Genomic DNA, 26847 nt, shown 5'->3' with positions numbered 1-26847 from the left:
CTAATGTTTTCTGCGTCTCTCCCCTCCATTTATTTTTAGTTCTTGGTCCCAAGTCCTTCTCATCTCTATCCTGCTTGGCAACAGAATATTCTTAATAGTAGCAAATCTCTGTTAATATTAAGAACAGAAGGGCGGAGTTAATATTTCTCCGTGATCCAACAAACTAGTAAAAGGATGCTTCCCTCCTCCACACTTTGCATGCATGGTAATGGAACATTAATTTGTTTTAGTAGTTCTACATGTGAAGAAGAAATGCAGACACTGGATTGTTTATCATAACGGTGTTGGTGGAAGATCGAACAGCCCTTTGTAAAGTCTACTTTGTTGTAAGACAAATGATGTAATATTTTAAATATAATTTAAAACTAGATTTATAGCAAATGCCATACCCAGTCTTTCTCCCCAATGGGAACCCAAAGCTGCATTGTTCACCTGTCCTCCATTTTATTCTCGCAACAACAACCCTGTGAGGTAGGTCTGGCTGACAGTGTGTCACCCAGCAACCTTCCATGGCAGGTTGGGGATCTGAGTATTAGAGACACATGACAGGTTGCTTAAAAGCTCCATGTTGCTGATTGTGAAGATAATCTGGTTTAATGTGTTCCAATTCCCTTCATTTTTAGCACTACAACTTCCTTTCTGGAGGCTTGGTGAGTGACCTTGGGCCAGTCACACACTTTTAGCCTAATATACTTCACAGGGTTGTGAGGATAAAATGGGGGAGAGGAGAATGATGTAAGCTATTTTGAATTCCCATTGGGGAGAAAGGTGAGCTATAAATAAGTAAATACATAAAAGATGTGAGAGATTGATTACTATAGGTTCATTGTAACTCCAAACCAAGAGATTTGTTATGATTTGGATTGGATTAGGGTTATATTGGGGGCCCCAGGTGGAATCTTTGTCAGGGGGACGCATGGTGGCTTTCGGCAGCCCTGTTGGAAGGCTGGGATGAAGAAATGAAAATTGGGAACCTTCCACTGAAAATCTGACCAGCTGCTAGTTTTGTATTTTCAGTGGGAGTCTTTTACTTGCTGCCTTTTGATTTTGAAAATGACAAGCCCCTCAAAACAGGACCAGGCCAGGTAAAGCCAAGCAAGAGAACTTGATGGGATGGAGGGGTGTGTATGTGGAAAAGTTGGAAAGCCTCATCAAAACTGGCATTTACTGACTTTTCAAACTCATTAATAAAGCTAAATTTAAGATAGGTAGCACTATAACTATAGAAAGGTGTGATAACCTCAAGTGACTGAAGCAGATAGGCCATAACCCCCCAAATATGAGGATCTTATTAGTCTAGGCCATACAGAGATGGAAAGCTTCAGCAAGGGAGGCCAAATAATTGGGCACCTACCACCTCACCCAAAGGCCTGGTGGAACAGCTCCATTTTGCAGGCCTTGAGGAACTGTAATAAGTCCCGCAGGTGTGCGGCTGCATTTTGCAATGCCATTTTAGTCCTATTTTCGCCAAGTTGTGATTTGCATTGCAATTAGTTTCTAGTTAGTTTCTAGTTAGTTTTAGACCACTTCCAGTCCGGCTTTCACCCGGGCCATGGGACGGAGACGGCACTGGTCGCCCTCCGGAGGCATCTGGATCAGGGTGGATAGGCAGTGCTGTTGCTGTTAGACCTGTCGGCAGCGTTTGACACCATCGACCATCAGCTACTGGTCCACCACCTTGCCGACACTGGAATCCAGGGGCCTGCCTTGAAGCGACTCGCCTCCTTTCTCCAAGGTCAGGGAGAAAGGGTGGCGCTGGGGGAACAGCTATCCCAAAGGCACCCACTGGACTGTGCCTCAAGGGGCGGTGTTGTCCTCGATGTTATTCAACATCTACATGCGCCCCCTTGCCTAGATTGCATGGTGTAACGATATGAGCTTATGTTTGTATTTCTGTATAGTGGTGATGCTGCTTATGTGTGTCTCTAGCATGAATACCTATGCATTATGTATTCAGGGATTGCTGTATGTTGTGTGTTGCTTTGTTCTGCATCTCATGCTTGCCTAGAAATAGGCTGGCCTGGGCCTGCCGTTGCACATACGGACCATGTGCGTCCCTGGAATGTATCCCATGACTCTGTGGGATGGAGAAGACACCGCGCCATTGCACCCACTTGGAGAGCTATGGAAAATCCCCAGCGAACCCCGGCATTCTTGGAATGGAAAGAGCAAGTGACCCTACTCCCTTAATCTGGTTTGGAGATCTAAAGACAATAGCGTTTATGGCTTTGGAGCAGGAACCAGAGCAAATCTGGAAGCTACAGCTAGTGCAAAATGCTGCAGCCAGGCTTTTAATGGGCCTTCCAATGCGGGAGCACATTCAGCCTGTGCTGAGGGCATTGCACTGGTTACTGATAGCGTACCGAATTCACTTCAAGGTGCTGGTTCTTACCTTTAAGCCCTTTATGGTCAGGGACCCACAACCTCAGGGACCGCCTTTCCCCACATGTTTCCCAGAGAGCACTGCAATCAGGGTCCCAAAATCGACTGACCCTCCTCGGACCCAAGGATGCCAGACTGGCTATAACCAGGGCCAGGGCTTTCTTGGTGGCGGCTCCTCTCTGGTGGAATGAGTTCCAAGAAGAGATCAAGGCTCTGCGGGATCTTATGCAGTTCTGCAGGGCCTGCAAGATGGAGCTCTTCAATCAGGCCTTCAGTTAGTAGCCACCCCAATAGAGAACCCTGTCCCCTGAAGTCATCAGAACAGCCATTGCCAGCTGCACAAGATCTATGGGCTCACCACTAGGATACTGGAGGTCAGCCACCATCTTTTAAAATTTCTCTAACACTGACACACACCTGGAAATTTTCCCATTATAATACCCTGGGAAACTTCTGCACTGCATCCTGGGTCTTGCCAATGCCTTTGAAGGTGTACAGACACACCTTTCCTTACATTTAACCAATAAAGGACTTTTTATTCAAATGATGTTTAATTTTCTTGTAACCAATTATGCTTTTTGAATATTATTTTTATGATGATGGTATGATGATGTCATTTCAAGTATAAAACTTCATGTATAAAACTCCAACAAGGAGTGAAACCCTCCCCTGTAACCACAAAACTTCTGCTGTATCCTTGCTGCAAGTTTCCCATATTGGGCCAGTGGATTTAAGACCACCTCCTTTCAGCTGAGAGGAAGAATTATTTATAACCCCCCCTTCAGGTGAAACTACTTATGATAACTGGGCCACACTGAGGGGTATCCATTTCTCCTTGAAACTGGTACATCTCCACAGAGGAAAGGTGTTGCAATTGTCATAATAACTGCAGAGTCCCTGCCCAATGAAGTGGAGAGTCTGACCTCTCTGCAGAAGCCCCCCTTCCCAGGGTTGCCAGGTCTGGGTGGGGAAATACCTGAAGACTTGGGAGTGGAGCCTGGGGAAGGTGGGGTTTGGGGCAGAGAGGAACCTCAGTACGGTATAATGCCATAGAGTCCACCTTCTAAAGCAGCCATTTTCTGCATAGGAACTGATCACTAGAACCTGGAGAGCAGTTGTAATTCCAGGAGATCTCGAGCCACCACTTGGAGACTACCAAGCCTACCTCATGTACAAGTCCTTCTATGTGGTCCAAGGTACTTACTCCAAAGTAAATAGGCTTAGGAATCTTTAATTGGGTTAGGACTATGTGATAGTTTGAAGTCTTGGAGATACACTGGAGTCATGCTCTGCCTGTGCCCGCCTGTACATATAGCTTCCAGAGGCTCTTTAGCACTGCCAGGTTTTTGAGGAGTTCTTTGAGGGAGTGAACAAGCATGTGGACAAGGGTGACCCAATAGATGTTGTTTACCTAGACTTTCAGAAAGTTTTTGATAGTTCCTCATCAAAGGCTCCTAAGTAAACTCAGAAATCATGGGATAAGTGGACAAGTCCTCTTGTGGATTAAAAACTGGTAAATAACAAGAAACAGAAACTGAATATAAATGGGCAGTTTTCACAGTGGAAGGTGGTAAGCAGTGGGGTACAGCAGGGTTCAATACTAAGTCTGGTGCTTTTTAACTTGTTCATTAATGATTTGGAGTTGGAAGTATGCAGCAAAGTGGCTAAGTTCGCAGATGACACTAAGTTGTTGTGAAAACCAGGGAGGACTGTGAGGCGCTCCAGAGGGAGGAGGCTGTTGAGGCTGGATGAGTGGGCATCAACGTGGCAAATGAGATTCAACATGGGCAAGGGGCAAAGTAATGCACACTGGAGCCAAAAATTCCAGCTATAAATATACATTGATGGGGTCTGAACTGGCAATAACTGACCAGGAGAGAGATCTTGGAGTCATGATAACTCACTGAAAATGTCAATTTGTGTGTGTGAATGCAATAAAAAAGGCAAATGCTATGCTGGAGATCATTAGGAAGGGAATTGAAAATAAATCAGTCAGTATCATAATGTTGTTGTTGTTGTTGTTGTTAGCCATTCAGTTGTGTTGGACTCTTGGTGATTCTATGGGCCAGCTCTCTCCACATTTTCTGATCTTGTACTGTTTCTTTGAGTCATTCCACGCTCAGGCTGGTGTCGACTTTTATGGTGTCTAGCCACTGTGTTCTCTGGTGGCCCCGTTTCCTTTTGCCACTAACCAATCCAAGCATAATTGCTTTTACTAGTGAATTCTTCTGCATGACATGGCTGTAATAAGTCAGTTGCAGTTTTATGATTTTTCCTTCCAATGACATGTCTGGCTTTATGCACCCTAATACTTGTTTGTCACCTTTGCTGTCCAAAGAATGTGCAGGAGCCTTCCCCAGCACCACAGCTCAAATGAGTCGATTTTCCTCCTGTCTTGCTTATTCATAGTCCAAATTTCGCAATATCTCTTGGGCTTCTTCTCCGCAGATTAATTGATACTCCTTGCCTGTACGCTTTTGTAAGAACTGGGGTAACTCCCTCCTCCAATTGCAAATTCTTTGGCAGCCAATTCGCCATGAAAGGGATCAGATAGTGCTGGTGCCTTCTGCCGCTTCAGGGATCCCTCTGAAATAACTCTGAACTTCAGGTTATTTTTTTTGTTGAATTTTCTAATATCATTAGTTTTTTGTTAGTCTGTTTCTCAAAAGCTTGTTGTGACCTCACTTTGTCTTGGAAGGCTAGTCCCGTTTGAAGAGCTGTTTCCGCAATTTGGTTTGTTTTATTTAGAGTAGACTATATTTCTGTGAGTTGAGTCATCAATGGTTGCAGAATAACAGAGAATTTATCAAGAATACCTTTTTCAAGTTGTGTTATTGAAGAGCTGAGCTCCTGCCTCAGAGTTTGAATTTCCTTTTGGAGATGCTCCTAGTGCTCCGACGTCATTTTCTCTGTTCTCCTTCCCTGGGGATTGGGCATTTCCTGGGCTTCATCTAGTCGAAAGAAGGGCTGAGAGCTTCTGATCATTGACTGTGAGTAGCAATTTTTATCCCCCCCCCGCCCATTTTGACCATTACCTGGGCATCGATAAGTGTAAGAAGAGCTTGAAGGATTGGAGCCTCGGATTTAGGCGTCTGCCCTCACCACCATGATGCCACACACCCCAACAGCAGTTAACTTTAAACCAGCCAATGAGATCCAAACTTTTTATCTTGGACCAATCATATTCCTGGGAAAGTGGGTTCCCATGTCCAGCTATGGGACTCTTCCTCATAAAAAGGCCATCCCAGGTCAGTGAAACATGTGCCAGGTTTGCCCACTATATGACCACCCCTGCAATTGTGTTGTAAGCTCCTTCTCCTCCCACCCTTGCTCTGCTCCTTAGACCTCTCCAGAACTCAAGCCCAGGATTTCAGGTTGTATGTCCCTTGCTCAAGTCTGTAAGGTACCTGCAGATAACAAGGGTTACAGCAGGGCAGTTTGTATTCCATGGTAAAATACAGAAATTCAGTATTCTAAGTCTAAATTCAGTATTTTTAAAAAGCCAGTTCGTAGCATGCATGGCTATGAACATAAGCTTCAGAAGGTGTGGGCTAAGGACAACACTCGGCATATCTCTAACTGGTTGGAACAAACTTTCTTGTTGCCAGCAGCTATTTATTGGCCATCTGACCAACAACAGAAGTTTGTCAAATCTGGAGCTTACCGATTGGTCAAACTTAATGCTTATTACCATCACTTGTTGCATTTCCAAAACTCATGGCCATAAACAAATGAGACTAACTTTCTGTGTAAATGGTTTAAATAAAAAACTTTTAAAAATCTTTTTACCTCAAACGGCTCTCAGGACAGCTAATGATGGTGAAGATTTTCAAAAATCTTTTTTAAAAGTCTCAAATACAATCATTCTGCAGGAAAAACTGACCCTGCTAAGGCTTCAACAGCAGTTTTAAAGATCTTATCCATAGTAGCCAAGCGTAGTCAGTTTTCACAAGAAATATTTAATTCATTATACGCAAACAACTTTAAAGCACAATAAAAGACAATAACTTCTTTTCCTCAAACAAAAAAACTGGCCAGTTATTAAATAACCTGACTTTGTAGTTTTAAACTGGTAAAAGAAAAAACTATGTTAAGGAATCAAGTGGGGTTCAGAACAAGCAATACAAATGTATTGTGTATATATGCACAAGAACTGCAAGATTCCTTAGATTAGAAGGGTTTAAGAGCACTTTTAATTCATTTTGTAAAGAACGCTTTACTTATCAAAGCAAAAACATGGTATGTACAAATTTGTATACGGTACCAACATTGACATTTCTGCTGTACTCAACACCCCTCACTAAATACAAATATTACCCAACAGCTTCTAAATAAGCTGCTCGGTCACAAATTTACAGAACTTCTCCTACTGCAGCTTTAAAACGTTTTTAGACTTGTTGTTTTCTATTGTTCTGTGGTGACTAGAGTCCCCTTTGCAGATAATGGCTGAGGACTACATTTCTGCAGGATATACCCGTTTCATTATTGTCTATCTTTTTCCAAAAAGGTATGATCAGGGATTGCATAGATAGAATATGCAGTATTAAATGCCAAAAATCAAAACTATGTTTTTAAAGATGTCTTTTGCCTTTGTTTTCTCCATGTAGTATTCAAATAGTACCACCAGAACAAGGAGAACCGGCACCCTCCTTGAAAGACTTCAAGCGGGATATTTTATGTTTTAGTTGTTTTATATAACTAGGGAGAGAAACTGACTACATGGTAAAGAACAAAGTACACATATGCTTTGCTAGCAGCACTTTACTCTAAATACCTCTTCAACAGCCACATGGTACAGAGTTGAGAGGCTCTGGAATAAAGTTCCTCTGGAATTCTTGCCTCCTCACAGAGAAGGCAACCATGAAGAGACAGAAAATTAAATGGGAGGGGGGGGGAGAGAAGAACTTATTAAAAAGGAGGGGGTTAAGGTGAGAAATGGACTGTTTGCATTGGGTGCCAATAGGCTTCTTTTCCTAAAATCCTTACTGGCCACAGCATTTACTATTATAGGAGTCAAATATATGGAAATTCATTGCTTAGCAATATCTGGTCCTTCAGATACATATAAAAGTAAGTTGTTTTTTAAGCAACACTGCAAGGTTTCTTCATATGGACAAAGCAGTCTGGATGAAGTTACTGCAGATAGGTGTGAATCACAAAGAGAGAAACAATATCTTCATATTAAGCATGGTATAATTGGTGTACTAAGAAAGAGAAATAGTGGGAGATGAGCATAATTTACATATTGAAAATCAGGTACTTCATTTATAAATATTTTGTTCAATGACTAACCTTTCCTAGTTTAAATATTCAAGTTGGTATTAATTTTTTTTTCATTTTAAACATTTTGTACTAAGTCTTCCAAAAACTGGTTTCATTATGCCTGATGTAGTCAGTTAATGGTCACTTCCACCAGCAGGAACACAAGCCTTCATTAACTCGTCTGCTGTAATAAAATTTTAAAATTCTGCAGTTCTCGTATACTTGTAGAAAGCCTGTAATATAAGGGAAGAGAAAAAGGAAGGCTTTGTTATGTGCTCTTTAAGAGAAGTGCAGCACTTTGAAATCTAACTTCAAGGTAGAAAAACTTATGATATATAGTATACTTTTTTTTGCTTCTAACCTTCTGCCTTATTGCAGTTCAAGATTTTTCCAGGGCATGATTACTTGTAATGTTACCTCATAGGTCACTTTCAACAGGCCTGTCTTGCAGCATGCACATCAAGGGGAAAAACAACAATGCTACTCTTCACTTCAAATGGTCTTATGAATCAATGTTTTATCTAAAATTGGGGAATGCCAATAATGCTCCTGTAATGAACGTCGGCAACACTAAATAAAATACAAGTCCGATTTTTCTGATTTCTGATATAGGGCAAAATGCATCTTGCACATTTACAGTATTTCTAACCTCTTGATTAAAAAGTTCCCATTTTGGGTGTCCAACTAATTTTTTACGAGGGTCAGATTTGACACAAATGTTACTATGTCAGGCCAGGCCATGTATACCATAAAATGTAATGCCAGGTACCAGAGATATAAATTTTATAAACGACACAGGCAAGTCTAATTACCAATACTAGTTTTTACTCAAAATACAACCAAAAGCAATTGATTCCTAGCAGTGAAAGCAACTGATTTACTGGGGAACCCACAAAACCCCAAATTAATGTATTTAATCATGTGCAAGACAAGGTTTTTTCCAAGTGATACCAAAAAGGGGGATACTTCCGTACAAATTAGCTACTTTTTGCATATATAGCACTTTTAGGAGATGAGTCACCATCCTTCCAAATAAATATGGTAGGTTTGCAGCACTCCCCCACACGCCCAGCCTCAGCAGCTGAGCACAGCTACAATCCATCTCTCGCTATTTGTTTCCTCTCTTCCCCCATCCTACCTCTGAGATCTTGAGAAGGTACACGGGACTCCCCCCTCCACTACCAACAACAACCCTGTGAGGTGGGCAAGGCTGAACAACTGGACCCCGGTGACCCAGATGACAGGGTCCTGGCTCAGGAGGAAGGGGGTCTGAACCAGGCTCTTCCAGATCCCCCCACACCCCCAGTTCTCACATCTCCTGTGTTTCCCACAGAAGTGGTGGGGCTGAGAGAAGGCCTGATGGAAAGGCTGTTTCCAAAACCACCAGGGGGTGCTTTTTGTCCACACACGACTCCTTCACAGGCTGAGAACAGGTAGAGGGGAGAAGGGAGGTCACCGCTTTTTGTCCACACACGACTCCTTCACAGGAAGAAGGTAGAGGGGAGAAGAAGGTAGAGGGGAGAAGGGAGGTCACCTTCCCCTACCTGCCCCAACACTCTCTCTGCCTCCTGGCTCTGCGACTATTCAGAGGTGTGGCAATGACATCAGTGCTCCTTTTCCCCTTTGCTCCTTCACTTGCTGCTGAGGCCGGGAGGTTTTTTCACCTCAGAGAGGCATGCACAAGACACTGACAGCCCAGTTGCCTCCCAAATCACTGCTGGCCCTCCCCCTTCTCTCTTCCCCACTGTCAGCTAACTGCTACTCTGTGTGTCTTTTCCTGCCAACCCCCCTCAGAGTCACCATTTAAAGAAACATGAAGCCAGTTGGTGCAACAGTGACAGTGCCGGCTGCTCAGCTTCACCCTCCCCATGCAGTGGCTTCTCCATTCCTCACTGAGGAGAGGCGGGAGGGGGGAAATACCACTCTTCCTCTTTTTCTGCCTTTGCTTCCATTTCCCCCACACACACTATTTTAACTTAGCCCCGCTCCTTAGCCCTTTCATATTTCCTGACAGCTTCAACAACACATACCTCTGACTACATGTGCCTGCGCACCTGCCTCCCCCCCTGCAGCCCCCTGCCTTCCCTCCCTCACACCAGTTGCTTGTGGGCTGGGTAAGAGTCCTGGAGGGGCTGGTTCCAGCCCTCATGCCTTATTTTTGACAGCCCCGTTTTAAGGAGTCAGCCTAAAAAACAGTTTGGAACTAAGAAAGATATGACAACATAAAAATGCAACTTGCCTTCCAAATGCATTCAGAAGAGCAACTATTTCTTGCCGTGTTAGCTGAAACCCTTTTGATGGACTATTCTCAAGAAGATTCTTAATTTCTCTTTCTGAGAATAAGATTTTCAAAGCTGTTCCTAAACCTTGAGTCTAAAAGAAAATTTATTTAATAATAAAGGCTATAAATCTAGACTAACATCAAAGTGTCAACAGAAACAAAGGACAGAAGATTTTTCTACCGTACTAATTTTTTATCATTTGTATTTAAAAATAAATCATAGTTCTACATTACCAGAATCAACTTTACTTCCAAACTAGATTGACTATTAAAGAACTTATAAGGGAAAAGACTTGTATTTTGTAGATCTCACTTTTCCTTCATAGACATTGAAGACTAAAAATAATAGATTTTACAGTATAATAAACCGTGTAATGCACTAGTGAGACTTTTGAAGTGTTTACTATGAATACATTCCTGTCATGCAATTTTGGAGTGAGGTGTAACCAATGTAGGGATGATACCCAGCTCTATTTCTCTTTAGTAGTTATGCCAGGTGGGTCTGTGGAAGTCCTGAATAGTTGCCTGGAGGACATAATGGAATGGACGGCCAATAAACTGAAGCGCAGCTGTTGGTAATGGAGAAGTTGCTCAGGCACTGCCAAGTTGGCCTGTCCAGGAGAAGTTGCACTCCCCCAAAGGAGCAGGTTCATAACTTGGGGGTGGCTACTGGATCCTGGCTGCAGGATCAGCTCTCCTCAGTGGAACACAGGTCTTATCTTATCAGCTTTTTAAAGGCCTGCTTCTGTTTTATGCATAGTTTTTATGCTGCCTATGTCCAATTGCTTGCTTTTAATTATAAGCCTCTGTCAAGCAGGACTTTGAAGAGGAGACATAAAAGCATCCTAAATAAATAATAAATATTCCATGTAATGATAGATGGTTCTTAAAGCTCATATTCCTAGAAACTATCAAACGGAAAGACTTCAGACAAGCAGGATGAACATCCGGCAGATGTACAATGAGGCTGGGAAGCTGTGAGCAAATGTGGATACATGATCACACAATCAGAAGGCAAAGGTTGCTTCCCACATGTACACGGTTTGAGCCTATTTTGATTTTAAAAATTTAGTTCCCCAAGTGCTAGCTCCAGAATTGTGCACTTGACTGATCTAGAGCAAGCAATAGTATTTGAAGCCCAAGAGATCATAACATAGAAAATGTAAGAACAGTATTGCATACCTGCAGTTTGCCCCATAATCTGCATTTATCACATCCAACACAATCCATTATACGGGATATGTTCTTGAAATGTAACCTGAATTCTTCCTACCAATAAAGAAGAGAGGCTTATTTAAAAGAGTTAGAAACTTTTCCTTTGCTGGTGCTATACACTCAGGCATACTATGGGTACAGTGCAAAAACTTCTTTCCTTCTCTACCCCTGCCCATGAATTCCTCTCTCGCTTTTCAGAGGTTACCCTGGGCAGCACCATGAAGGCCATGAAGTGAGAAAGAGGAAGAAGTGTATAGAAAGAAGATGAAAGGCTCCCAATAGTTAATCATGGTTTATATTGGGCAGCATTATACAGCATCACTATCCTTACAAGCAATACAAGTTCTGTTTCGCTTGACACAAGTCACAATACTGTTGACAAAGGAAACAGAAATTGTCATTATGTATAGGGGTAAAACATTAATACAGTTTTGTTGCCCAGCATTTTAATGTCCAGAAAATTCAATTAACTGCACCTGGGTTAACAAAACTGGCTTCCAGGTTGTCGGAGAGAAGAGACAGCAAGCCACAGCAGCAAAGGGAAGGCATGGCTTGTACTGTCATTGACATTAAATACAAACGCATCTTATTATTATTATTATTATTTATTTAATTTATACCCCACCCTTCCCGCAAGCAGGCTCAAGGGCGGCTTACATTAGTTGGTCCATAAATAACCATTAAAATCCACATAAAATCATTTAAACAGTTCAATTAGTCAATACCACGAGTTTTATATTAAAAAAACATAACCTTATCCGTTTTCTTGCAGAGGTTAAAGATCACTTTTGGAGTGAGAGTATAGTTTACTAGCAGAAAAATGGTATGAGTGGAAAGGGTTCAGCACCTTCTCTCCTGCCTTGCACCACTGATCTGCTTCATTTTTGCAGTTTCAGTGACTGCATTTTAAGCACTAAAATGGGGACATACTACATGTATTTTAACCATTGTATTTCAAACAATCTGAATTGACACCTGATCCATTTGTTTTTACGTGGTATTTTATAATTTTATCCTGTTTAAACTGTGATTTTAACATTGATGTAAACCGCCCTGAGCCCGTTTATGGGGAGGGTGGTATATAAATCAGATAAATCAAATAAATATATAAACAAAAATGTGACAGAACTGGAATTCAAAATACATACATGCTTCATTTATAATAATTGCTCAAGTTACCCCTCTCTCCTTTGCTTGCACTGATCACATATGAGTTATCAATGAAATAATTGCATTTACCTTTAAAGACGCAGCTCCTTTTTTGTCTCCAGCAAACATAGATTTTTCATCAAAGTGCATTGGAAAAGACCTAATTGAGTACATGAATTGTCAAAGAATATAGAGGTATCACCATTCATCACTTGGATTTTAAATCTAATTACTTTAGTGTTTCTGCTGTGGTGGTAATTTAGGGAAGAAATCACGGTCATCAAGTATAATTTCTCAAGTCACAGGTACACTCAGCTGAAGTTTTCAATAGGGTACACTTCCACATGGGGATTTTTCCCTACGTAGAAGGCAGGAAGTCCTCCAAATTAGTGTTCACAATACACTGTGCTTATAAAGAGCATGACTCTTGGCATTCTTGTGGCTTTATCATTTAATCCAAATCTAGTACTCTCTGGTTTAAAGTGGGAATTGCAAGGTGGTGAAATCGCAGGGGGGGGGAACACATCCCCCCCCCCGAGACCTTCTTTAGTTTTTCCTGTGGGAAGAATGGAAATTTGAGTGTACTAAAAATAATTCCTGTGAATTATTTTGTCTTTTAAAATGAGTGAAATGCTCTTAAAGACAAGGTGGACATGTGTGAAGCAAAGCACCCTAATTTCCCTCAAGGGTTAATGTGATTATTAGAAGGCCTAGCCCATCTCGCAGATGTTCATGATTTGGGCTTTCCTGCAGATACCATCCTTATCTCTTTCAAGGCTGGACTTAAGAGTGTGGTAATTGGTTAATTGAGAAAATCTGTGCTCAGTTGTATACCCAGATGGGAGGGGGGAATTAGGGGCAGATGTTAACATCTTCTAGAAAGTTTGATCAAGAGAGATTCCTGATTGGGTTCAAGAGACCACCTGGTGCCAGAGGGCAAAAGTTATAATAAGGGTATAAGCCAAAGGACAACCATGCTAAAGGGACAAGAAGCAATAACCCAGGGGGACCCAGGTTTGTGGTCCTGACAGCATGGTATAGACATCTACAGCTTTTGAATAGAATATACGTTTCTGTACCTAGGATACCTGATCTTCACGAGGGCTGCAAGCAGGGCTTTCATTGCTTCTGTGGCTCTTTTGACTGGAGTCTTCTCTTCTGGTTCTTTTTACCTTTCCCTCAACCCACTATTACATATACCCATAAACCGGGTATCAAGTAGTTTATTGCCCTGCCTTAAAAGGTAAAGGTTCCCTTGCTCGAAAGCCAGTCGACAGTCGAGTTCAACTCTAGGGTTGAGGTGCTCACCTCCGTTTCAAAGCTGAAGAGCCAGCGCTGTAGCCCGAAGACATTTCCGTGGTCATGTGGCCGGCATGACTAAACACCAAGGCGCACAGAACGCTGTTACCTTCCCACCGAAGTGGTACCTATTCATCTACTTGCAATTTCTTGCTTTTGAACTGCTAGGTTGGCAGGAGCTGGAACTAGAGACAGGAGCTCACTCTGTCATGTGGCAACTCGGATCTCGAACTGCTGAACTACTGACCTTCCACAGCCTGCAGTTCAGCGTCTTAACCACTTGAGCCACTGCAGCTCCTGCCCTGCCTTACTGAAGGAAAAAAAATATTTGAAGGATGTGGGGCAGAAACTGCACCAAAGCCAGAAAGAAAAACTCTGAAAGTTTCACTTAGAACTGAGCTCTCTTTAACCAGTAGCTACAGAAGGAAGAAGACAGTATCAAGTTGGAACTCCATCAAGCTGTGCAGATATTATTACTGATGCTTAGTATGACCCTTTTTTCGGGCAAAGTAAAATGTGTTATGTTATTTAACAAAAAGCTTGTGTTTTCTGTTTAACTCCTATTTTTTTCTACTTTTCAGGTAGCAAAAGTTAAGGCATATGGGCTAAGGTAGCATAGGGTCATCAGCATGCAGTTTTCTCTTAAACATTGGGTATATTTGCAATTTTGCTTAGAAACTAAGGCATTTATAACTTTTATATTCCATAAGTATTTCAAATATTGCAATTTTATATGCTAAAAAACCAGGGGATAAAATATGGCTTCAACGTTTCCAGAAATTTTACAACTCTACACACAGCAACAATGACGAAGGAGATGCCAACCAACCACACATCAAATAGCAGAATCACAGAGGAAAGAAGCTTGAACAGCAAGGAAATAGTGGGGCACTGGACTCATTTCTCATCACGCTAGGAAAAACAGAAAAAGCCTGGATTCGCACAACTGTAAACCACAACAGTGTGGGGACTGTTTCTCCGTATAAGAATAGTTGTCCTTCTAGATGAAGAAATTATGGAAGATTTCCATTACCACCCTTTGGTTGTTCTTGCCTGTGTCACTGTTTTCATTTTTAATGCAGGCCTCTGTATTTCTGATATCACTCATCTCACTAAGCATAGCTACACATTAAACTGTGGAGTGAGAAAGCACACTTACTTTGTGTGTGTGAAGATTTCTAGCAAGAGAGACTTTGTTTCTGCATCCTCTTGGGCATTTCCAGTGTAAAGATCAACAACTGAACGTTCAAAGTATGAAGCAACCTTTGATAATGCACGCAGTTCAATCAAATATAAGAAATATAAATTTTTCAGTCGCCTTGGACCTTCTCCTTTGGTTTCAGTGGTGTCAAAACGACTGGTGAATTCCTTCACATTGGCTCCCCAACGAGGTTTCCCCCAAGTTTCTGAACAAAGAAACAAAAACAGAACTTTTCCCCTCAGAAACAGCACTCAATATTCAACTTACATTTGCAGGTAAATGTCTTAAAAACAGCAATTAACTGTTCCCAATAACAGAGGTGAACAAAATTTTAATAAAATCAAATACCTTCAAGTAGATACTTTGCACAAAGATGAATGTTGATGCTAGCATGAAGTCCAGATATGAGCTTATAGAACACACGTTTCTCAAGACAAAGACCTGAATGTAAAAAAAAAAAGTTAGAACTGAACCGACAAAAACATAACTTACCATTCCTTAATATTGGGAATTTATATATTACGCTTAGAGCAAAAAACATTATGAAGGTGTGTCACTACACAATTCTCATGATTAAATGTCTCCGTTTACTGCTTTTGATATAACTAAGCTATGGTTGCATGTAGAAAAGGAGGGGAAGGAATGGTAGAGTGCGCAGAATAAAGATGGAGAAAGAACACACAAATCCAGTTTAGCACATGGAGCTGATTACAATGCCACTAGACTGCTGAAATTTCTATACACTACACTGCCCCTAATGATTCTTTGGAAGCTTCAGCTGATACAGAATGTGATCCAAGTCACCAGAACTCTGGCTATCCACATTGCCTTCTTTTAGTTTTCTGGTCATTATTCAAGGTGCTACCGAATCTAAACTGCTACATACCTTAGTTTCAGAGAGTAGTCATGTTGGTCTGTAGTAGAAGAACTGAGTCCATAGCATCTTAGAGACCAAAATGAAATGCTTCAGAGCAGAAAAATAACATCTGTAATGTGATAAGAATCCCCCAGGGCTGAACCAGGACATAGGATTCTTTTCTCACTACAGATGCTAATTTTTCTCCTTAAACATTTCTCCCCTGCTCTAATCAAGCTGATTACATTTTACACTGTATCCTGACTCCTTTCTTTGCAACATCCCTTCCACCTTCTGACTAGGACTCAGGGAACCTGCATTCCTACTTTTATCTGATGAAGGGAGCTTTGGTTCTGACTCTCAAAATATTATACCTCCAAAAATCTTGTCAGTTTTTAAGGTGCTACTGGACTCTAATCCAACTCAACTACATACCTTGAAGATTAGCTATGTTTCTGCACCCTATATACTCTTAGATGACTCTACCACCCACGCTATGTTAGAAATAGACAGTCACATTCCTGGTTGATCCTCAGTTCTGGGATCTCTTCATTTCAAAAGACCAAGTCTCAACAAATACTAAGACACAATGAAATACTTTTCTCTATCAGCAGTAAGCAGTGAGGTTTTATTTTAGAATTCCATTTTAAAAACTACAATATTATGAAGTTATTATCAGTAATAGATCTCAATAGATTATTAGTCTAAAATACAGAACTGAATTGTTTTATAACCAAAACCCGTCCTGGGAACAGTTAATTTATATTGTAACAGGTAAACTTGGAAGGTCATTTATGTTTGGAACATGGTGAAAATTTTTGATTACTGCAGCATTTGATTTGAAAAAGAAATTTTGAAAAAAATGGGCAACAACACAGGTTCTAACACCCAGTCAAAAAGACCTAAAGCAACATAATGTCAATTTCCACAACACAATCTAATAAGGCCACTGAAACTTTCGACACACAGCCTCCAATCTGAAGACTGTACAGGAGAAAAGGCTGGCAAGGACCCAGGGGATGGGGTGAAGAGGGAGCACAGCTTGTTGCACTTCACTATACCAGCTTCTTCCAGCCCAACATAGTTCTCTTCTATACTGGATGTGTCTAAGAAGGAGTTTTACAATATTTTATTTACCTTCTAGCCATGTATAGAAAGATTCTCCTATAAACATGAAAATATATATTAGTAACTTCCACACAATACATCATGAATTCCTAGGATTATACATGAACCAAAAGAAGCCATCAGGACATTTAATTCAAGGAGGAGCTAAGAGACAATTAGGCTTGATTACACGTGTTATTTTTACTGATACATGCACCTTTTTCATAAGTTAGTTGCATGACAACCTCTTGGATTCTGGGCAGTTCACTTATGTTGCGAAACATTTACCTTTCGCCTTGAGTGTAATGCTAGCATTTGAGGCATATCCCACTGTAAACAACTGTAATTACCTCTGTGTACAAATGCATGGAATCTGATTGCATGCCAAGTAACATCCAAGGCTCTTATCCATTGCACTAGGCTTCACTAAATAGACCCCTCCGCCGGACAAGGATTCAGTAGGGATGTACATTTAGGTGTATCAGAGGTAGAAAAAAAAATACTTTTTCAGCCAATGTACATTAGAGTATCTGATTGGCTATCCAGCATTGCAGATCCTGAAATTTTTTTTTTCAGGTTTTCTCCCCAGAAATATTTGGCAATGCTGAATAGCTACAGTTAAAGGGCAATTTAAAGTACTGCAGAGTTGGACTCTATCCTTTTCCCGCCTTTCGCTCTGGCTTTCAGGGCAACAGAAGGGATAGGGGATGAGGCATCCTTGCTAGCAAATGGGGAAAGCTCCTTAAGGGGTGCTGTGGTGCATTTTGGCCAATCACTGCAGTGGCTTTTGTAAGGGTGTTGGCTTCAAATGTAGAGTCCAACAACCCTGTCCCCCCCCCCCAACATACTAGATTTCCCAGGGAACAAAAGGGAGGGAAAAAGGATCAGTGGCAAATAGAGGAGTGGTGCTCTTTGCACAATCACAAAAATTGTTTCATGGCTGGCTGTCGTCTGAGCATGGGCAAAGAGCATAAAAGCAGGGCCTGGCTGAGCTAGAAGAAGAGAGGAAGAGATTGGATTTATACCCCGCTCTTCACTACCCAAAGGAGTCTCAGAGCAGCTTACAAACTCCTTTCCCTCCCCCTCCCCACAACAGACACCCTGTGAGGTAGGTGGGGCTGAGAGAGCCCTGACAGAAACTGCTCTTTCAAGAACAGCTGTGCCAGAACTACGGCTTGCCCAAGGTCATCCAGCAGGTTCAAGTGGAGGAGTGGGGAATCAAACCTGGTTCTCCCAGATTAGAGTTCGTGCACTTAACCGCTACACCAAACTGGCTAGACTCCATTTCTGAGAGAGATTTAGTGTGCGCTATGCTGGCTTTGGCTCTGAGCCTGGAGGACTCAGCTGCCTGTGAGACTGACTCTGCTCTGCTGTGAACTTCAGTTCTTGACCTGCCTGCCTGGAGAAAACGACAACTGATTTGAGACTAACATCTTTTTGGATTTTTCTTATTGTTATAGCAGTTTCTTTTTTGGGGGTCTGGTGGTAGGCTGGGGGGGAGGGAGGCCAAGGGCCTCAGGCCTTTTTTAAAATTCCTTCTGTTTTTGTTCCTTGTTTTAGCTTGCCATTAGTTCTCTTATGTATTTGTTAGTTGTTCTTTGGGCCTGCTGGTAGGTTGGGTTGGGCAAGGGTATCAAGCCTTTTTTTGGTTCTTTCCTTCTGGTTTTGTTCTTTGCTTTAGCTTGCAGTTGTTTTGCTTTTATGGAGTTGCTTTATAATTGTTGTTTTTCATTTATGGTTCTTTTTTGGGCTTGTGTGTATAATGGGCATAATGGACCTGAAATAATTTGGATTCCCGAAAAAAATCTGCATGCTGGTATTGGAATTCAGGCATATCGGGAATACAGATATTTTTTTGGATCCAATATAATCTAATCCATAAAATACCAATTTTTTGCACACCCCTAGGATTCACTGTCCTGATAGTGCATTAAATATTGCAATTGCCAGTACAGACTACCCAGTCCCTGAGAACAGTTGCTGTATAATCAATTTCTGCTTCCCTCACAAAGAAAAGATAAGAAGTTGTGTGGCATGCATATTCCAAAAATCATGACCCATTCAGTCCCATACAGCACAGTCCGGTTTCTATGATTCCAGACACTGCCCACAAGTTCTCAACTTTAACTCTACAGCCCCATGTTCTAGACTCCAACCCAGCATTCCAGTACTGGTATTCGTACCAGATTGCATGTAATCCCACTAAAGAGTACGGTGCCTGCACATACACAGACCTCCAGCAAACCTGTGGAAGGGTCACCATCAAGTATTCTTTTGTTTTCATTTTGGATTAGCATTCAATGGTAGCATCAAGTATCTATATGGTTATTTTAAAGTTCTTAAAGGTACAGTGATGAATGGTGGAGTTATTATGAAGACTTACCATCATCTTCTCCTGAAAAAATGAAAGTTGTATAAGGTTAGAAACAGTTTGTTCCACTTGTATGTATACATTGAAAAACCAAACATATATTAAAGTGTTAAAAGTAGCATAAGATTTTTGATTTGCAATTTGCTCCAGCCATTTTTTTATTTGAGTCACAAACAGCCAAGAGGATAAAGGTACTAGAACTGTTATATACAGCATTAGATGCAAGCTGATACATTGTCTTTATGGCTACTCTGAACAAGCCATGGTGTTGTGTCGAAAAACTTTCAAAATAATTTATGGAATTACGAAGTATGTGGGGTATTGTGAAATATTTAGTAACCTACCCCGGCTGGGTGCCAGTGGATTTAGTGGACGATACACTGATCGAGGCCTAGAAATGAATGGTAAAAATAGAGAGAGTTTTTACAATTCAGAGAGTTTTAATGCTTCAGTATCAATTAACTTTACTCTCCCACCCCAAATTACTTGAAGCAATTTTCTTCATAGATACTGTTCCATAATCTCCACGCAGAGGGCCCTTTGTATCCAGTGTAACGCTCTGGATTCAGCAGCAAATCCACATACTGGGCATCAGGAGATCTCTCATCTAAGCCAAAAATAAGCACTTTGGTTATATACATGCCACTTCTACACAAAAAGTGAAAAACAGAAGTTGGCTGATAAAATATTTTTGACATTTTATATACAGAAGGATGCCTAAAATGGATATTAAGAGCAATTTGCACATATTAACATGCATTACACATGCATTTATTCACACACTGTATTAACAGCAGTCCAATAGGCATTTAGAAAAACAACATAAAATGCTACAGCAGATGGCAAACAAGAAAATGTGGATAGTACTACAAACCTGGTTAGCATGAAAGAATAAACAAAAGAGACATGGAAAAAGGTAAGAGGGAGCCCATAGCTTGTTTCTGTTTGGAGAATAATCTGAACTGAGCTAAAAGACTGGCTCAAGTGGAGTCCAGAGGAAGGAGCACAGGTCTTTATATTTAGAAACACAAGTTCTATCATACCCCTTTCTCTCTCTTCTCAGTGCAACTCCCCAACCCTGCGACACCACAAATCAGCTGGCAAAGATTGGAAAGGAAAGGGTAGAGAAAAACAGCAAAAATCCATATACATTAGCAGTTTCCTCAATGGACCGTGCACAGCTTAGTTTCTTTTTACAAGCTTTTATATTTCTAAGTGCAAACTATACAAGGGTATAATTTGGCACATTCTCTTTACAAACTGCATGGACATAATTTCTAAGTTCCTTTACTTGACTGCACACTGAAAACCTGTTTTGAGTCAAAAAGAACTAAAAGTATTACCATCCAGTTCACAAAAATGGTCCTGTGAATCATCATATCTGGCCCAGTCAATAAAAGCTTCTTTACTTTGGTTGCTGTAGAAAGGGAGGAAAAAAGAACATTAGCCAAGGACTTAATGTATTTGTTTTCATTTTACATACATTGCTCTATTCTAAAAGCAAGACTTCACAGTCCAACAAGGTCTTCAGAGTAGCTCATAAGAACAACTTGATTGATAAAACCATCCCAAAAAATCAGCCTAATGGATGAAAACCTGTATTATTCTCCATGCAACCACATAGTAAGTGGCCAGCAGTTTTCATGTCACACAGCTTGGTCGCCGCAGCAATAGTTTAAACAGCTATGCTCATGTATAACATATTATGTTGATGTCTAACATATTAAAGAATTTGCATCTAGTCCTGACCATATTTGTTCAGCAAACTAACTTTTCTTAATCAGCTTGTAGAGGAATATCCCATATCCCTAACCAGTTCTAACAGGGACCCTGGCTTAAAAGAGAAGTCAGCAGTTAACTTGCATAAGCTGAAAGCAATTTTGAAATCCTTGACCACCACTTCCTTGCAAGGGAACACTGCTAAAGATTAGGAAGCACTACCTAGCAGATCTTGCCTCCCCTCTGCTACCTGTATCCATCATATCAATCAGGTAAAAAGTATTTGAACCTAAAAGCTACATGAAATACACTGCATGTAAGTAACACAGACCATTATGAATACGTTCTTTCTGTAGCACCTACAAGAACAGGAAATATGAAGAGATACCCAGTAGGAGCTAATGAATATCAGTCCTTTACTTGCCCATTAACATTCAAACAAAGCTTACCTTAATGTACTATTAATGGCTCCAAGTTTATTAGCTTGTTCACAGTCTTCAAGCTCTTTGGTATGGTTTGCGGTCTTTGAATACTGCAACACATTTAACATTTTTTAAAGTTTCAATCCTAAGAATTTGCCTGTTAACTGCATAAAGTAGTGGTGAGAGTGGGATAGTACCTTGTAAAGTATTCAGAATTCTGTTCTCTGCAAACTACTCAAACAGAAACCTCTGTTCAGAATGATCTCAGCTCTGTTGCCCACAAAACTATCATTTATGAGGAATAGTTCTGATATTATGGCAAGCATTTTTTGCCAGCCTATGAACAAGACTAAAGGAATGCTCCCACCTCCCTGCACATGTGGCCAGCTAATGAGATAGTTGTATAGCAAATCACAGTTTGCTGTTAAATCCAAATCAACCAACTATGGTTTGTACTCTCTCTACACATCAGGATTCCAAACCAAAAATATCAAGGTAAGGTTTGCTGCAGAAGTGGAAGTATTTAATTAGCCAGCCAGATATGAAAGAAGGAGGCAAAGGAAGCATGTGAGCATCTCCCAAGTTTGTTTGTGTAGCAATAACCACATTGTTAAATCTGAACCAAGCCAAACCCTTCGACATATTTGCAAAAAGAAAAATTAACATTCAACAATGATCTTTCCTTCCACGCTTGAACTAACATTTTTCCAAGACCTATTTTTTCAAATGATCTTTTAAGAAAAAGGGTGCCTCCTGACCAGGTTTGTCAATGCTACCTGTTTAGGACCATTTGAGGTCTGCCTAGTCTTAGTACAGACAGACAGACACTGAGTTTCCAAGGCAGGGAAATACAGTGGGACTCCAGCTGCTGCTAGCCTTGGCTCTTTCTAGCTGTAGAGGGGAAAAACAAGCCACAAGAATACCTCACTGTGTCGTTTCAGCTGGATAAACATAGTGCAATGCTATGGCAGCTGTTGAGGGTGACACAAGTGGGAAGACAGGTTTTTGCATTTTAGGCAGCTGCAGTCTGCCATTCACCTGCTTCCCACCTGCTCAGTAGAATCTACTTACTTTATTAGCACTCCCAGCCTTAATGCCAACTGGTACTTTGCTCTAAAAGAAAAAATACAAAATTACATTACTATTATCTCTTGGAAGTCACTCTCAACATCAAAACTGAAAGGATATCCGGTACGGTGCAGCGACGGGCAGTTTTTCGGCGGCTCCAAGCCGCCCGAACCTTTTGCGCTCCTTTTGGAGCCCTCCCGGTTGCACGGTGGGCTTCGCTAGCCCTCCCGGAGAGAGGGCTAGTTGCAGAGGGCTCTGTGGCGGCCCCTCCCGAATCAGCAAACGGGGGGGGGGTCCGCTACTGCCCTGAAGTGGGAGCGTTCTACGGATAGAACATGGACGCCATGTTCTAACAAGCTGCGACCATCCGCTTTTAAAAAAAAACTTTGGTGGGATTTATAAATGAAATAGAACAAAAAGAACAAAGCACATCGTAAAAAAAAATCAGCGCACGTAGGATAATGAGAAAGGTGTTTGGTGTCGAACTAAATACCCTAAGTAGTTAGCTCCAACTTTAAGAAAAACGGCCGGGAAGTGGTCAGGAGCAGACGTCGTTTAAAATGGAGGGGGTAAGAAAAAAGTCTCCTTTTGTTTGAACTGCTGGTGTTTGTTAGGAATGAATAATGCAACAAATTAAAATGCCTTGTGAGAACTGAGAGTTCAGATAGACGAGAGACTGTTGTGAAATGGAGGTGGGAAAAACAAACTGTGTTTTGGGAGACACACTAATTGAAAGCTATATGTGAAAAAGAATAGTGCAGCATGTCACATTTTTGTCAAGGACTTCTGAGAGTATATTATTGAACAAAGATTTTATTAGGAAATAAACTAAAAACTTCCTAGCAGATACCTAGCCTAGACTGCAAAACGGGGCGGGGGGGGGGGGGCTTACTAGAGAGGAAAGCACCCAACTTTTTCTGACAGATATCTTCTCGCAAAACTACTTGTTATCAAGTATGATAATTTATTAAAGACATACTATTTAAAAATAAAAATGTTGTAATTTGTTATTTTTATCCATGATATGACTGTAACAAGGGTATGCAGACCAGAAGATTACGTACAAAGAAACAGTGAGCACTGAATGAGCTTGTGAAACCTGACTGAAAAGCTTTCCAGCAAAACTAGTGTGCTTTACAAGAGGTAAGACTTCTGAATCATCAGCACACTGCTTAATAAGAGTGTTACCAAATGGAAATGCCCATTTCATATTTGTAAGTTTTGACTTGGCAGTTTTATCAATATCTAAAAGTTGCAGGTGCATTACACATTTCTTTCACAACATCATTATTATGAAGCTTTTATCTAACTTCAGTCTATTTACTTTCACCCACTGTGTTGCGTGGATCAGAATAGCCCTCAAGGTCATCAGCTGTGCCCAGTTACAATTTTTCACAAACAAATCTCTTAATCTTCTGGTAAACATAACTGACTAGGTGTGCACCAGCTATATACCTTGTATGTTACACACATTATTTGCAATCAGTTCTGTATTTTAAATTAACTAGCAGGGACATAGAAATGAGAGTTTTTAAAAAGCAGTACAGAAACCATAAGAACGAATTGAGCCTACAGTAGTTCAGTACAGTCTTGAAGCAAGAAGAAAGGCAGGATAAGTGTTTTAATAAATAAATGGAAATAAAAATACTGTACTGTTCTTTTTCAGTGCATTGTTCTTGTTGCACTCACAGCTTTTAAAAGCTACTAAACATACCACTTTCATATAAGCCATTTCTTCCTTCTGCTTCTCAGGAGAGAAATTACTTAAGCAAATAGAATGGCATTATTAAAATGAAACCTGTTTGGTAGTAACATTATTGATACTATATGAATTGTAAATTAAATCTACTATAAACTTTGTTGTTAAAGTAATTTATAGAAACTTGTAATATGTGTTCTAAAATATTGAATTGGAAAAGGAGAATAGGAAATGGCACTAAATGTATAAGTAAATAATCTTAATTTTGATTGGAGAATCTATAATTAAGCTATCAATCCAGATATGAATGTTACGATATGCTTAAATATGTATATGTCCCATTGTGTGTTTGTCTGTCAAAAAACAATAAATAGATTATTTAAAAAACCCATCAAAACTGAAAGGAGAAAGTTTAATGAACAAGCCATGCCACCAAAAAATTATGTAAGCATTGACATCCCAGGATGAAGTGTTGTATCTGAAGCTTGATTACTATTATAGTACCGTATCAGTATTTATGCTATGTTACTTTTAAGTTCAGAACTAGATTTACACAACGCAATACTAAGTAAAGTGGTACGAATAAAACTGTTAAATGTCTTACTACTCTACAAAGTATACAAAAGGCTGCTTAGATTTAAAGAGAATTTCTACCTCAGGATTGCACCAAATGGAAACATACAAAATCCATAAATAGAACAATTAAAATATAGCCTAATCCACGAATCAACAATTTCAGGTGCCAGGTAGCCACTGTGATCTTAAATTTGCTGGTGCTACCTAAAGCGCTGGTGGCCCTCGTAACTCTGTTATAGAGTTTAAAACGAGGAGGGAAAGGGAGAGACAACCATTAAGGAATGCCCTGCAAAACATCTAGCACACAGTTAATTTGTTGCTAGAACACAAGCTCTGACACAAAAAGAATTCAATGGCTGCTGGTTCTCCTTTGCCTTTGTTGGGAACTTTTGCTCTCTACTGGAGCAGCTGGGGAAAGCTGAAGGCAGGTGGATGGCTTTGCTTGGTTGAGTGGACAAAGGTAAAAGACTTTTGCCCCAAGGATATGAGGTGGGGGGCGAGGCAACAAGTCTTTCAGTCTTCAAGCCAACTTTCAGCGGTACTGGAATAATTCAAATACGTAATAGAGTAGATAATGAACAGTTTTAAATTCAGGCTTAGTGTACTAATTATATACATAGGATTATGATCCAGATTTTACCAAATCATTGAAGTGGGGTTTCTGTAGATCCACACACACACACACGACTCCAAGCTGGAGCTGAGACGAGAAGAATCTTTGGGTATTTTTCTTCCTTTATGTCCACTCTAGTTCCATAGCAGCCTAGTGGCAGCACTTGGCATGCCTTACATCAGTTTAAACAAAAAAGGCTTGAATCTGCAAAAGCTTATGCTATAATACATGTCTTTTAAGTCCTGTAGGGTTCTTGTTTTTGTTGAGACAAAGCTATCTCACTAAAACCCATTAGTTTTGGCCCACTTTGTTTACATTCAGCTGAATCAAAAGTTTAATTTTTTAAAATCACACAGAACAGTCAAGTATACAATGCTTTACAGAGCACAAGAACGCAAATTCATACCCCATGAGATTACAATCTAAATTCTGAGACAAGGAAAATTACAGAGAAGGGAGAGAAGACGGAAACGGGGCAAATGTGTGTTCATTCCACTGACAAGTATGTGGGTTTTAGTTCCTGCAGAGAAGAGAACTAAGGGGCTCTGCAGTAGTCTTCTAGTTTTTTTTTCCTGGGCTGTGTTGCTTCAGGAAAACATCCTTACATGCGCAAAACATTTTGCACCCATCTAAAAAACGATGAGGAAGAAGCAACTTTGCACCTTATGCAGGAAGGCAATCTAGAAACTTAGGCCAACTGCAGCAAAGGCTCACAACTAACTGATATTCTTACCTCTGAGAGGACAGCCTGACCTGCTTAGGGTTGCCAACTGGTGTGGAGAGAGAAAAATGTCTTGTCCCTTTAATACAGACTTAAAAGTGTAGAAATGAACTGTTGATGCTTTTTGTGGTATGGAGGTAAAACATCACCCAATAAACAATGTCCCATTAATCTGCTATTAAAGGGACAAGGCATTTCCCCCCAGGTCAGTTAGAAACCCCACATATCTTAGAGGCAACAGTAAACTTGCTTAATATGTCAGAGAGAAAACTGCATTTGGTATGGATGAGTCTGGATTCCTTTGGGGGCTGGCTCCCAGGTCTAAATAGAATTCATCAAGGTCTGCTCCAGTCCACAAATCAAACAGTTAAAAGCAGTTAACATAATCATATTAAGTTAGTCAGGATTAAAAGCCATGAACTAAGATATACACCAGCAGATAAAAAGCAGAAGAATGGTAACAAACACAAACTAACTAAATTGATAATAAAATTAATTACGAGCACTTGGGCAAACAAGACAGACTTTTCCTGATGCCCAAGATGAACAAATCTAGGTAGGTAAGTCTACAGTTACAGAATTTTCTGTGGTCACTCCTGGTCCCAGAAGCCACCTGGAGAAGAGCCTCCAATCTATATATCTAATAGCGAAAGGCGCCCCCCCGATGTGCGGATACCTAAATCCGCACATCGGGGGCACCTGGGGGGGGAGGGAGATTTCTGTGCACACTTGGGGCAGTCCCCAGGTGTGCACAAAAATCTAAAAACCTGAAAAAAATATTGGGGGGGGTACTTAAATCCCTCCAAAAGTGACAGAGTGTCCCCTGCGCATGCGAAGGGGACGCTCTGTGAACTCCCTCGCCGCCGCCGCTTGGGGGGGAAGAGAGCAGTGAGGCCCAAGCGGCAA

At 40.8% G+C, this 26847-nt stretch overlaps 1 protein-coding gene across 1 annotated transcript in view; it reads right to left on the bottom strand.

Moving 5' to 3' along the window:
- Positions 1–6490: 6490 nt before the first annotated feature.
- Positions 6491–26847, bottom strand: part of ERO1B (endoplasmic reticulum oxidoreductase beta) — a 30300-nt gene continuing 9943 nt past the window's right edge. The window contains exons 4-16 of the mRNA XM_015426921.1: positions 22336–22377; positions 21292–21374; positions 20467–20540; positions 19610–19730; positions 19468–19514; positions 19136–19147; positions 16783–16809; positions 15138–15230; positions 14748–14994; positions 12380–12449; positions 11108–11194; positions 9884–10017; positions 6491–7877 (exon numbers count right to left, since the gene is read on the bottom strand). Of these exons, the coding sequence (XP_015282407.1) occupies positions 7817–7877; positions 9884–10017; positions 11108–11194; positions 12380–12449; positions 14748–14994; positions 15138–15230; positions 16783–16809; positions 19136–19147; positions 19468–19514; positions 19610–19730; positions 20467–20540; positions 21292–21374; positions 22336–22377 (1098 nt within the window). The 3' untranslated portion in view covers positions 6491–7816. The remainder of the gene's footprint in view (positions 7878–9883; positions 10018–11107; positions 11195–12379; positions 12450–14747; positions 14995–15137; positions 15231–16782; positions 16810–19135; positions 19148–19467; positions 19515–19609; positions 19731–20466; positions 20541–21291; positions 21375–22335; positions 22378–26847) is intronic.

Source organism: Gekko japonicus, unplaced genomic scaffold (genome assembly GCF_001447785.1).
Source record: "Gekko japonicus isolate JY-2015 unplaced genomic scaffold, Gekko_japonicus_V1.1 scaffold141, whole genome shotgun sequence".
Taxonomy (NCBI): domain Eukaryota; kingdom Metazoa; phylum Chordata; class Lepidosauria; order Squamata; family Gekkonidae; genus Gekko; species Gekko japonicus.
This window is presented reverse-complemented; position numbering and strand designations above follow the sequence as displayed.